Source organism: Cygnus olor, chromosome 20 (genome assembly GCF_009769625.2).
Source record: "Cygnus olor isolate bCygOlo1 chromosome 20, bCygOlo1.pri.v2, whole genome shotgun sequence".
NCBI lineage: Eukaryota > Metazoa > Chordata > Aves > Anseriformes > Anatidae > Cygnus > Cygnus olor.
The window spans coordinates 10,375,342-10,388,546 of record NC_049188.1 but is presented as its reverse complement, the minus strand read 5'-3'; the positions used below and the strand labels follow the sequence as shown (position 1 = coordinate 10,388,546).

At 47.4% G+C, this 13,205-nt stretch overlaps 1 protein-coding gene across 1 annotated transcript; it reads left to right on the top strand.

The window, feature by feature from the left end:
• The first annotated feature begins 6,385 nt into the window (after positions 1-6,385).
• DDX52 (DExD-box helicase 52) lies at positions 6,386-13,205 on the top strand. Its single transcript, XM_040532379.1, has 15 exons — positions 6,386-6,534; positions 6,709-6,928; positions 7,212-7,342; positions 7,535-7,720; positions 7,927-8,070; positions 8,268-8,379; positions 8,908-8,980; positions 9,133-9,336; positions 9,632-9,722; positions 10,242-10,364; positions 10,608-10,758; positions 11,136-11,211; positions 11,362-11,433; positions 12,092-12,184; positions 12,789-13,205. Exons 1-15 carry the CDS (start codon positions 6,448-6,450, stop codon positions 12,874-12,876), a joined length of 1,851 nt encoding a protein of 616 aa, XP_040388313.1. The 5' UTR covers positions 6,386-6,447; the 3' UTR covers positions 12,877-13,205.

Here is a 13,205-nt window from a genome sequence, read left to right as displayed (position 1 = left end):
CTCCTCTGCAGACACGGTGCAGGGCTTTGGTTTGAATCGTGTTCGAAAGTGCCCGTGTTTGGCTTGGAACCTGTTTCTTTTCATCATTTAAGTGTGGGCTGCTGTGGGAAGGGCCTTCAGCACAGCGATGTAGTGCTTGCATTTATGGCCGGAGCAGGACACCGCAATAAAACCCTCATTTGGAGTTTCTGTGATTTTTTGCCGCCCCAGATCAAAAACTGGAAGCTCAAAGCTGGAGGAGGGTGGAAGGCGTGAGGACTGCTTGGTCCCTTTCACAGAGACCTGGAAGTGACACACTCTTTTAGCAAAGCTTGGAGAGAAAAGATGTGGGATTTATGCTGAGAGATCCCCGCTGCTCTCCCTGCTCAGAAATTCCCTTTCAACACGGCCGAGAGCCCAGCTGAGGCTCCAAGGGGGCAGCGCCTGTTGGGGTATGATTTCTGCACAGCTCTCTGACAAACTCTGATGGACTGAGAGGCACGGGGCTTGGGGTGTGAACAATATGGGTAAAGCATCACTTGGTGAGTGGCCCACTGTCAGCACTGCTCTGCAGAAAGCCGTGCAGAGAAGGTAAGTGAAAATCTCGGGGGGTGGAGGCTCTGAGGGGCAACCCCACGGGAGAGGGGCCGGGTGGTGGCAGGAGGGACCAAGCCAAAAAGGAACTGGGAAAACGGGCACGGGGCACATCCAAACAAAGGCACAGATGGAGGAGGCAGCAACCATGGAGCTAAGAGAGTGTGATAAAGCAGGCAGGATAAAGTCAATAATATGAATAGAACAAACGATTAAGAAGAGAAAGTGTTTACCCAAGAGGTGTGAATGCACGAAGCTGCCAAAGAGCTGCCTGGGTGCTGTCCCCCACCCCTGGGCACCAGCAGGCCGGGAGGAAGGCAGCGTGACGGTTTGCTAGAGGATGCTGTGGGCGCTCTTAGAAACGTGATCACTGCAGGGGGAAGGTTTCCACGCTGTGGGTTTAACCTCCGGCTGAGGGACCCCCCTGCCGGGGAGGTGTCGCCCCAAACGCCCTGAGCAGCCTCCGCTGCAGCTGCCTGGGGCTGGAGCCGTGCCTGGCCCACACCTCGCCCCGTGCCCCTGCTCCTGCGACACCCTGCGCTGCCGGGAAGCACCACTTGGCTGGGAAATACCACTTAACGGCAAAGGAGGCTCCTGCAGGGCGTTTTTGTTTTTTTTTTTCTTTTTTTCCCTCCTGTTGCTGTTGGGGCTTTGTGTTTGGCAACACAGTTGTCATGTAGCAAAGAGCAAAGAGACCTATTGGGAGCATGGCAAAGCCCCTGTACTAGCAGCGCGGTTTTACAAGGCTGGGTGATAATCCTGCAGTCCAAAGCTGTTTCACTGGGAATTCCTGCACATGCGGCTCCATGGGCTGCCACGAGGCTTTACGGGTCAGCTTCATACCCGTAGCAGCCTGCAGCCTCCTTCATGTCAGAGTGAAGTCGCATCACTGGATGTAACGTAAAGTGCAAAGGGAAATCCCTCCCTCCCCGATCCCGGGATTACCAAGGCCGGGCTGTTTTGGCTTTCCACAGCACGAGGACCGCTTGCTGGGTTTGTGCTCCCTTCTGGCCAGGGCACGCAGGCTGCAGGGATGGGGCTGGGGGGACCCGAGGGTGCGGAGGCGGGATGCGGGAGAGCTGCCAGGAGCGTGGCTTCTCCTTTAGCTCCGGAGGAGAGCGCAACCTGCTGCCACCTGCCAGAGACCCCTGCTGTTTGCACTGCAGCACGCTGCCAGCAAAGCCGCTGGGTCATACCCCAGTTAGTGCCACCCTCGCCCCGTTCCGGCTTTATCAGATGGCGAGCACGAGCCCACTGCGTGGGGCTGCGGCGGGGAGTGGGGCTGCTGGGGCTTATCACCCCTGTGATCATGGGCAGGACAGAGCCAGGGAAACCCTGACCATGGCCAAACCCTGCATGCCAGAGGGTCAGGGTGCCCCGGTGCTGAATCCCCACGTGTGTGACCGCTGGCCCTGAGCGGGTGGTTTGCTAGGGAAAGCCCCGGCATCCCTGCAGAGGAGCCACCGAACTGCTGGCCACGGAGCCAACAGCATCTGGACAGACACCGAAATAGAGAGAAGCTATTTCAGCAACGCCAGAAATGCTGCTTGGCGCACATGTGGAAGTAATGCCTAGTTGCACAAGAGCGCCTGGCTCAAAATGTGCGGTCTTTCCAGACTTGCTCTGCCAGTCCAGCCAGACGGCCGCATCCGCTGGAAACCTGGGCAGGAAAACCAGGGCTGTGCACCCCGCAGCCCGGGCACTGCCACCCTGCATGACGCTCGGAAAGGAGCCACCACCCTTTGAAGTCCCTGCACGGACTTGGTTGGGTGGCAGCAGAGTTTGTCGAGAACGCCAGGAGGAAGGTGGGGATTGCCACGCTGCGAGGACAGGCTGTCTGCGTGTGGTGCTGGACCCCTGCTGTGGGCGCAGGTATGTAGAGCTCGAGGGGTTTTTGTGGCAGGCAGCTGGGAGCTCTGGCAGCATGCATTGATCCCACGTCCCACCAACGTGGAGTTTCTGCAGTGGGTTTGCAGGAGGTCTTCAAAGCCTGTGAAAATGTGCAAGGGTTTGGTGGGGAAGGACAGGTCATGAAGCTCTCTGTCAGCAGCCAGAGAAAACATCAACCCCTGCTGCTCCAGCCTGTCCCCCGTTGTTCATTTTACCTGAGGATCTGCAAATCTGGGGGCTCCTTGGTCTGTAGACACCTTGGAAGCGTTGAAATGCCAGCAGGCCCAGCACGGGGCCAAGGAGAGGTCTGCTCTGCCACTAAGGGCTCAGCAGAGCGAGGAAGGGGAGCGCTGCAGCTTCAGGGGAGAGCTCTGACACTCGCCTTTATTTCTTCAACCCAGGGATCAAACTTACAAGTCAAAAACCTCAACGTGCACCACAGAGCTGCCCCGGCCCAATATTGGTGTTAATACAGAACCACGCAAAATGTCAACCTCAGAATTTTTTTCTTCTCCTTAAAGGAACTTTGGTTTTTACTTGCATATCCTACAAAATTAATTCTCCTTTCTGTAATTGATATAATGCTCAAATGGATTCTTAATTACATATAAATCACAAATCTACACACTCAACTGTTATACTTTTCAAGTAATAAAAGAGATCATTTGTCTTCCTCAGATGAACAGAGACCAGCTAGCACACCATTTCCCTTTTTATGAAGAATTCATTTGCTTTAGAAAGAAAGTCCTTAAAAAACAAAAACAAAAAAAATACATTGCAAGGATTTCTTGAATAGGGGATCAAAGCTCCCACACTGCTGGAAACCATTTTTGCTAAATAAGATGTGGGTAAAGGGGGAAAAAAAAAGTAAAAGTTTTTTGGTAGTGACTGGGATTACAGCACCCTTGGGAGGGACAAGGATGTGGGGTCAAGAAGTTGTGACCAGGTTAGCAACACAGGGAACAGAAGGAGGAGACAAAAGAACAGAAAGTGGAAATGGACAGATGAATGAGGGAGCATGTTTCTTTGCCGAAAGAGAATAGATGCGACATCAATTCATACTGGGAGCTAAAGGACAAGGGCCTGTTAATGGATTGGGGGACACAGCAGGGATCAGAGGTCACGAGTGCGCTCGGCCAGGCTAATTGACTGTTATGTGCATATTAGTGATGATAATTTAGTAGGATAGTGGGACGTGGGGAGCAGATATGCAGAAGTGCCACTGACAAATGCTGTCCTGTCTTACACCAGCTAAAAAAAGCATATAAAAAAGAGATACTGGCCTCAGTGGGCTTTCCTCTGGAGGGGATGCCACAGCTACAGATGACCATTCTTGATTGTGCATGCAGTGCACTAAATCTGCTCACCAGACTTGCTTTGCTATCGTGTAGTTTTTTACTTCAGTCCTACCTGTGGGGCATGGCGCCGTGCCCTGACTGACATCGAAGAGAGACGTCTGATCTTTTGGGGATCCAGCCCAGCACCCTGCCAGCAGCTTCGGCTGCCCATGCTCCTATCCTGCAGTAGCTTTACACGAGACAGATATGGGATCAGTTTTGGGGGTCAGGAGGGGTTTTCAACGGATTTATGTGGAGCCAAGACCCAGTCCAGCAAGCTCTGATGATAAGACAGGACTGCCCTGGTAGAAGAGGCTGCTGAAGGGTTGAAACCCTGCCATCGCAGTGGGGTGAGTACACCGTGCACGCCACCCACACATCCCGCAAAACCCTTGCTGGTCATCTGCTGTCAGCGCTGACTTGGCAATTAGTGCCGAGTAATTGATAGAGCAGCACCAGGGAACCAAAGCTAAACCCGATGCTGTGACAAGAGCGGTTTTGCTTTGCGTTCATTCGGATTGCTCTGACTTTGTATTTTGCCAACTTCTCCCTTTCGCCCTCGTGCACGATGTGGCCCCTCGCAGCCCCAGTCCTGGCACTGGCCTCGCCGTCAGGGCAGATCGACCTCGTTGAGAGGCGGCTTGGTGCCAGGAGGTGGGAACTTGCTGCCAGTGCTGCTCCTGCCGGAGGGTCCCTGTCCCACCTCGGTGCAGAGCTCCTTTGCCCAGCCACAAAGGCACTTCCCAGTCGATTGATGAAGAGAGCATTTCCCGTTTCCTCACTCTTGAATCTGCTGACAGCATCTCTTGGGGAGTGATGGATACTGGAGGTGACTTATAGTTCTTTGTTACACAAATTCCTCCACATTCTTCCCCATCCTCGCACAGCAACCATCAGCCGCTGCTCCCATCAGAAAAGCAAGAGCCTCAGCCCAGGATCGGCCCTGAAGGATGTGGCTTCGTCTCTCTTCTGTGCTGGCTTTACTCAACATGCGTACACAGGTGGCAGCGGGTGGGCATGGACACCAATGAGGGACGCAGCAGTGGTGGTGCGCTGCACCCTCCCGCAGTTTCTGTGCGGCTGCTTCCACCCCCTCTGCTAGGAAGTCAGAAGTTTGGCAAAGGAAAAGTGCTATAAATCAGGCAGATACGGACTGCAGGGAGGATCTCATTTATGCAATTTTTCATCTCAAAGCTCATAATTAAAGTAGTGAATGTTACAGGAAGAACAACCATTGCCTGTATGTCTTGGGTTTCTCAGACTTCGGCAATGCAGATGTTTGGCCCTTGAGAATTTTATTACATGAAATAGTTTTTGTAATGCTGATGTTATGTTGCTTAATTGGATTTGTTTGTTCTGCCTCAAGAACACCAGGCACGATATCAGTAGTTTGATCTGATACAGAGTACAAGGAGACTTACCTTTACTACTCTGCCTCTCAGTTTATCATAATGAATAAATAGATTAATTAAATGAGTTCTGATCTTTCTCTGATTGTCCTGAACAGCTGAGCCAGTTGCTCTGTTGCTCCTTTCTTTGCCTCTAAAATTATTTCTTTAAGCACAGTTGCATGTGTGTGACGCTGTATTGCATCAGTGTACATCAAGGATTAAACAAATAAACGGCATGTGCCTGACTTTAGTTTAGATGTCACTGGAAGTGCTTCATGTCAAATGCACACAGAAATCTTTGTCAGTGTGGGTCTTAAAATCAAGAGGATAGTGAGGGCTTGAGCTCCCTGTATTTTTGACTGCAATGGATTTAAATCAGACCAATAGAAAGCATTCTTAAACTTTCACAGAGCAAGGCAGAGCCACTTGTGGCAGACCACAAAGGGAATTCCCAGTCAATTGACGAAGAGAATGTAAAACCAGGAATGATCCTGACAATGAAAAGATCAGAACGTGTTAATAAACCACCAGTTTTCTTCCTCAGAAGTATCTAGGGCCCAAGTTTACATCCCTGAGAGGCAGCGTGTTTGTGCCCAGCGGAGCTGATAATCTGTGCTTGCTGGCACTGTGATTGATAGAAGAGCGATTCCCCCATCAGCCCTTTGAGACCAGCTAATGATACTGTAAATCATGAAAGCGCAGACATGCACGAACAAAAACTTCTTACAAAAGCTTTTGTCCTTTCATTTAAATGAGCTGTGCCTTTAAAATAGGTGAAGCAGTCAGTGTAATTAACTTGCCATCAGGAATACACAAAAGGACAAAATGCCGCGATGAGCCTATAAAGATGTAGAACAGTTTTACGGCTCATATACCAGATTTGGTATTTCTGATTCGTTTACATCTCACGCAGGTGACTGAAGCCTTGAGCGATGCTTAGAATTGCTCCAGGAAGTAAATATATTGGTTTCGCACAGTTTTCCTTATCCCCCTCCCACCCTAAGCTGTGTTATGGTTGCAAATACAGAGGGAAAGCGTACATGTGGTTGGATCACACTTCGAACTACGGAGGGAAAAAAAGGAGAAAAAAAAAAAAAAAAAAAAAAAAAAAAAACGAGCGGGGCCTGGCGCGGCCTGGCCGGGCCTGGGGCCTGGCACCGCCCCGCGGGCCCGTTGCTATGGGCCCGTTGCTATGGGCCCGTTGCTATGGGCCCCGCGCCCCCGGAAGTGCCTTCTGCTTCCGGGTGGGCGGCAGCATGGAGGCGCAGGAGCTGTTCCGCCGCCTGGGCGCCGGGGCCCGTTTCGACGTGCGGCGCTTCGGGCGCGACGCGCGGCGCTTCGGGGTGCGGGCTCGGCGGGGGAGCCCCGGGGGAGCCCCGGGGGGTTGGGGCCGGGCCCTGGGGCCGCTCCCGTCCCGTCCCGTCCCGTCCCGTCCCGTCCCCGCGGCAGGGCCCGGTTCCGCCGCGGCTTGGCGGCGCTGGGCGCCCTCACAGCGTTTTCCCCGCTCCTGCCCTCAGGTGATAAAGGGGAGCGGCGGCGGCGGCTCGCCGGGGGGCCTCGACTTCTTCGGGAGCAAGGAGGGAGCCCCTCTGGGGTCTGCGACGGGTGCTGGAGCGGCGGAGCGAGGAGGCTTGCAGGAGGAGGATGGAGCCGGGAAAAAAGGCGTGGAGGTGACGGGGAAGAGGAAAAGAACGGCAGAAAATGGAAAAGGGAAGAGAAAAAGGAAAAAGATGCAAGGTATTTATGTACACGTACGCGCGGTGGAGCGCCTTGGCAGAGCTCGTGCTTCTCGTTTGAGTTTGCTTTAAATCTGCACTGTGTAGGAGCTGATGAAACAATTGGGCTATGTTACAGTATTAAGTCGCGGGGATGTGATTACTGTTTTTTTCTCAGGGAATGAGACAAAAGGTTAATTTTAAAGGCGGTAATGAGACAAAAATGGTTTCGAGTTGTCCTTTTTTACCACATAATTTTTTGACTAGATTTTGCTAATGGAAACTTTATCTCTCCAAACCTCTAGAAGCAGCGTCAATGCCAGAGCTGTCAGAAAATAATGGAATAATGTGGATGTCCTCTCTGGAAGCAAAAATCAAAGATACGAAAGACAAAAAACCTACCGCGGAAAAGCTTGAGCGCTTGAGAAGAGAAAAGGTAGGACCACAGCGTTCTAACGTAGCCACTGATTACTTGCTTTCTGCGGGTGTTTTATCTGAAGTTGGTGCTCGCTTACGGCAGTTCCTCTTGGGAAGAGGGTGACTGAGTATGGGAAAATAATCGGAAGATGAATCCATATGTATTTAGTTTTATGCTGTCAAAAGAAAGAGTTTGTCTCTTGCCTTTCAGATAAACCGCTTCAGAAATCAACACAGGATCAATGTTCAAGGAACGGATCTTCCTGACCCAATTGCCACCTTTGAACAACTCCAAAAGGAATACAAAATCCACCCCAAAATCATGGAGAATGTCCGAGCTGCTGGCTTCCAGGTCCCAACGCCAATCCAGATGCAGGCCATTCCCGTCATGCTTCACGTAAGTCTCCTGGTATCACATAGCGTTACAGAAATACCCAGCGCACCACGGTTCAGAATGTCGTTGTTACAAGATTTCTTTTATCTATGCTTTTACTAACGTATTTGGGGTTAGTTTGTAGCATTAATCTTTACATGCATGCGATTCATTTTTTTGGTTTTGCATTTGTTTTTCTTCCAGTAAAATAATGCCCTTTTCTTTTGTAGGGGCGGGAACTTCTAGCTTCTGCTCCTACCGGGTCTGGAAAAACACTGGCATTTTGTATTCCTCTCTTAACACACCTGAAACAACCTATGAACAAAGGATTCAGAGCTCTGATCATAGCGCCTACCCGAGAGCTTGCTAGCCAGGTGTGTGCTGTGGGGAGAGGGGTTGTCGTATTTATGTATTTGTACGTTTATTATGCTGAGAAGACTGGACAGCTTTCTCTAACACTGAAATCTGGGTGATGTTTGAAACTGTTCCTTCAGGAATGCCTGTTTTTTTTCTGGTTTCAAACAAAGCTGATCAGCTTCTGTAAATTTAACCTGTGTTGCTGTCTTTTCAGACACATCGGGAGCTGGTGAAATTGGCTGAGGGGACAGGCTTCAGGATACACATGATCCACAAGGCAGTTGAAGCAGCGAAGAAGTTTGGGCCCAAGTCATCGAAGAAATTTGGTAATTGTTTTCCCTTCTGAAGTGCGTTGTGAAAATTTTAAAAACACCACTGACTCTTCTCTTCTGGTTTGTGTGGTTTTAAGGAGATCGGTTAATACCACTCAAATCGTGTAATTTATTGCTCAGCGCTAAAAAAAAGAAAAAAACTTGTGTGGAAGAAATAGAAAGTAAACCTGACAGTAGAACTTTGTTAAGTTGTAGGCTTAGTAAAAGGTGTAAGTCACAGAAGATACGGCTCTGAAGAAGAGCACAGTAGAATGATTTCTGTATCTAAACTCTTCCTGATGGATTTTAAGAACCATTTACATGAAGTCTTGTGGTAATAAAGAAATCCACGACTTTTTTGCATTATCTTCTGCTGCTTAAATACTCTCCCAAAGGAATTGTGACAATGAAGTGCCTTGTCCTAACCCCGAACCAACAAACCTCGGTCAGATTGGGTTGGAAAACATGTTTCTTAACGTTCTGTTTAAAGTCTGTGTCTCGTCTAACGTTTTGGTTGTGTTTTTATTTATTTTTTGCCTATAGATATACTAGTTACTACTCCAAACAGACTCATTTATTTGTTGAAACAGGATCCTCCAGCAATAGACCTGACCAGGTACTGAGAATCTTTATCGTATCCGGCTTTGCTGCTAGCTTTGCCACTGAAAAGCGTATGTGTGCGTAATTGTTGCGTCTGTGATGACGGGTTAGAACTTCTGCCTTCTCTGCAAGCGGCTCTTACTGAGAAGAAACCCTCTTTGTTCCTAGTGTGGAGTGGCTGGTGGTGGATGAGTCCGACAAACTGTTTGAAGATGGAAAGACGGGATTCCGAGAGCAGCTGGCCTCTGTCTTCCTGGCGTGCACGTCCCACGTGGTGAGGAGGGCCTTGTTCAGTGCAACCTTTGCACGCGATGTGGAGGAGTGGTGTAAACTCAACCTCGACAGCGTTGTTCTGGTGTCTGTTGGAGCAAGGTAGGTGTGCAGTTGTGCTCCGGCTCTCTCATGCTTTTCTCCTTTCTTGGGTGACTTATTTCCTTTCTTTGCCTCACCAGCCTGCTTGGTGTACGTCTGTTGTTAATCCTAGTACTACAGGCTCTTTGTCTCAAGATTTGTGTAGGCGTAGAGATCTTTCTCGCACACTAGGGAAAATGTTGCTTGCCCATTATTTCATCATCAAATAAACTTTGGGAGTGTGTTCTGGTGAAATAAGTCATGCGGTGTTTCTCGCCCACCAGGTAAAATATATGATTTTATTTTCTGCTTTCAGAAACTCTGCAGCGGAGACGGTAGAACAAGAGCTGTTGTTTGTTGGATCTGAGACAGGAAAACTAACGGCAATGCGAGAGCTTGTTAAAAAGGTAGTTTGGAGTGATCGAGCACGTCTTGCGTACTTCTGAACTGAGCCACGTGTCTGTCAGGGACATGTAATTCCCTAGGTCAAAGGCTTCTGTGTGGTACGTGCTAAAGAGAGTACAAATCTGTACAAGGGGAAGAGGAGTTAACTCTCCCTGTGAAAACTGAGAGGGTACCCTATTGCTGATATGTTTGAGTCTTGGGAGCATTTTGTATTAATGGTCTGCGTAATTTTAGTTGGCAGTGCGAGTAGGATCGCTTACGTTGCAAGGGGAACAAAAAAAGTTAAGTTTCTGCGGATTAAAATGCAGCCTGATGATTAAGTGAAGAATAATTCTATCAGAGGTAGTGGGGTTGAACTTGCTTACATCTGACTCCCAAAGAGTTTTGCTAGTTCAAAAGAAAAAAATAGTTATCCTTCAAGATGTAAAATACCAGGGCTAACTAGCTCTGTAGCTGCACAGTCTGCAACCAAGAAGAGTAGAAGATGGACTTGAACCTTAGACAAAATTATTCTTTTGCAGGGTTTTGCTCCTCCAGTCCTCGTTTTTGTGCAGTCTATTGAGAGGGCTAAAGAGCTTTTCCATGAACTGATTTATGAAGGCATCAACGTGGATGTCATCCATGCAGACAAAACTCAGCAACAGGTAGGAGGATGTAATTTCTTTTCTTTTTAATTTTTTTTATAATACTTGACAACACTTTTTTTTTAACCCTTCTTTGTAATGTTGTTGGAGGTAATTTTGACAATAACTTACTGCAGGTTTTGGTTGAGAGGTTTAGTTTTGCTTGTTAACACGACACCTTTCAGGAAATAAGGCCATCTCTTCTCAGACTGCTAATCAGAGCGTTTCCAAGTACTTTTCTTTTCTTTTCTTTTCTTTTCTTAGAGAGATAATGTAGTACACAGTTTCAGAGCTGGGAAGATCTGGGTGCTCATCTGCACAGCCTTACTAGCTCGAGGGATTGACTTCAAAGGAGTAAATATGGTCATTAATTACGATTTGCCAACGAGTGCCGTGGAGTACATCCATCGGATAGGTGAGTGCTTGTTCACAAAGTGTGTCCTTTTTCTTAGTTCTTAGACCTTTAATGGAGATTCTCCTGTGCATAAGTGAAAATCCTGAAACCAAGACTCCTCTGTTGCTACAGCACCAGCTCACTTGAGCTAGTTTATACCTGGCCTCAGCTTTCAGTAAAACTGAGTTACTTTTTGTCAAGCTTTTATGAACCTTGAACACTTGATTCTTTCAGACGTGTGCTTTTGTGCAATAGAAACAATCTTTGGGGATCAGCTGCTTCACAGTATGTTTACTATATTAACGTATGCTGGGAGGCTGGGGCTGTGAAGAGGAATAGAATAAAGAAAGGTATTTGAAGTAAAATCTCTTTTACTCTGTTAAATTTGCGTTTGACAGGTCGTACTGGAAGAGCAGGGCACACAGGAAAAGCAGTCACTTTCTTTACAGAAGATGATAAACCTTTATTACGAAGGTAAATCGAAAATGATACAGCAAAAATCCGCTTTATGTTTTGTATAATGTATTATTGAACAGTATGGTTCTGTCTGGTCCATGGGACCTTCTTATCTCTTCTCCAAGCGCTTACTGCCAGAGTTAATCTCTTCCCTCCTCTCCTTCGCAGTATAGCTAACGTTATCCAGCGAGCTGGCTGTCCTGTGCCCGGCTACATAAAACATTTTCCCAAACTTCAGAGGTACGTTCATTTGAGTAGTTTACTGTTTGTCTTCCATTTCAAAAGCTTGCGTGAGGGCTGCTTGGGATAAAAGGGTTACAGAAGGTACAGTTGCAGTTCACCTGCAAAAGGAATTTTAGACGGGGATGGTGGTGTGTTTTTTCACCCAGACAAAAAATGGAAACAATTCTTTAATTATAGAAAAGCGGTTAACTCCAGGAAAAACATGAGTTCCCTGAAATATGCCCTAGATTGCCTAGGCTCACTGTCATGAATCAGGCTTCTGACACGTGGAAAAAGTTACCTTAAAATGGTGTAGGGTTGTATGCATATAGATGGGTTTGTAATTAGTGCTTTGTAATGCTTCTTTTGTGCAGAACTGATTAACTTGTAATAGTTTTCAAAATTAGAAATCTGTGTGTATATAAACATATAAACCTTATGTATGAAAATAAAGTTTGTTTGGATGTCATGGAGGTAAAGTCATGGATCGATAAAGACATGGTAAATGTCATGGATAAGTAGCTGAACTGATCTTGGAATAAACACTGAAAATACATTCAGACCTGTAAATCCCTAACAACCAGTACAGGTTTTCATTGTCTATTTTGTTTACTTTGAATATTAACATTTGTCCGTTAAAGACACTTAATCCTTCTTCACTAAATGTCGTTCTCAGCAAGCAAAAGAAGAAATTCATTAAGAAACCGCTAACGAGAGAAGCAATTTGTACCACCCCTCAGTGCTTCTTAAAAAAGAAGAAAAGTAAAAAGTAAGTAGTTTTTTTTTCTCCTCTCAAGATGGCTTTTATACAGGAAAGGCCAGCAAGCTTCCTCCACCGTAACCAATACCTTGTTTGAACTCACTGTTGAGTCACGATGCTTGTACTGATGGTGAAGGTTTAGTGTCGGTATCTGCTTACTGGAAATTGGATAAATGCCATCAGTTCACCTTAGGTGGTGCCACATGAGATGGCGGCGATTCAGGCAGCTCTGTAACAAGCTGGGTTTCAACCACCGGCTGTAAAGCCAGACTTCAGACTAGCATTCCCAGCAGAATGCTAGAACTTACCTGCTCCTCTTCTGGCAAAGGGCTGGGGCTGGCTTTGTTTTTAATGCATGAAATGTTAATACAAAAAGTAGATCTTAAATTGTAATGACTAGAGCTCCCAGAATAAGGCTGTCTGGTGCGCAGCAGTTCAGTGTGGTAGACAGTGGTCATGAAGAGCACCATTACGCATGCTTCAGACTGCTGCTACTGAAGGATTTATGTTCAGTTGCAGTAAAACGTAAAAAGACTGTCTGGGACATTGCTATGTTATTTTTTTTTCCGTATGCAATGTTCAGCTGTCTTGGTCTCCAATGTGTTTCTTGTAGGAGAACTGCAAAGGAGAACATAAAGGAAAAAAAGAAAGCTAATGAAGTTACAGACGCTGGTAACTTAAAGACTTCTTCAAAAAGCTGAGCAGTGACTGCTCTTGAGCTGGGACTGATGCCCCAGTCCATGCTGAAGAACAGAAGAACGAACGTGATGGCCAAGGGGAAGGGAAATGTTTGCGTGCAAGGAAGTATCTACTGAAATGCCTGTGGAGGATTCCTGAATGCTTCTTATAGAAGCTGAAGAATGTGGTCTTGACATAAATACCTTATGTTTCTGAATGATAGTTCAACAATGACATCTGTGTTACTGTCCCGTAGTTTTGCATTGCTAGCTGGAAATACTGTCAGTTCTGTGTTCAGGTGATCCCTAATAAATTTGCAGAAGACACAGTGAACGTTTTTTTATAAAACAGA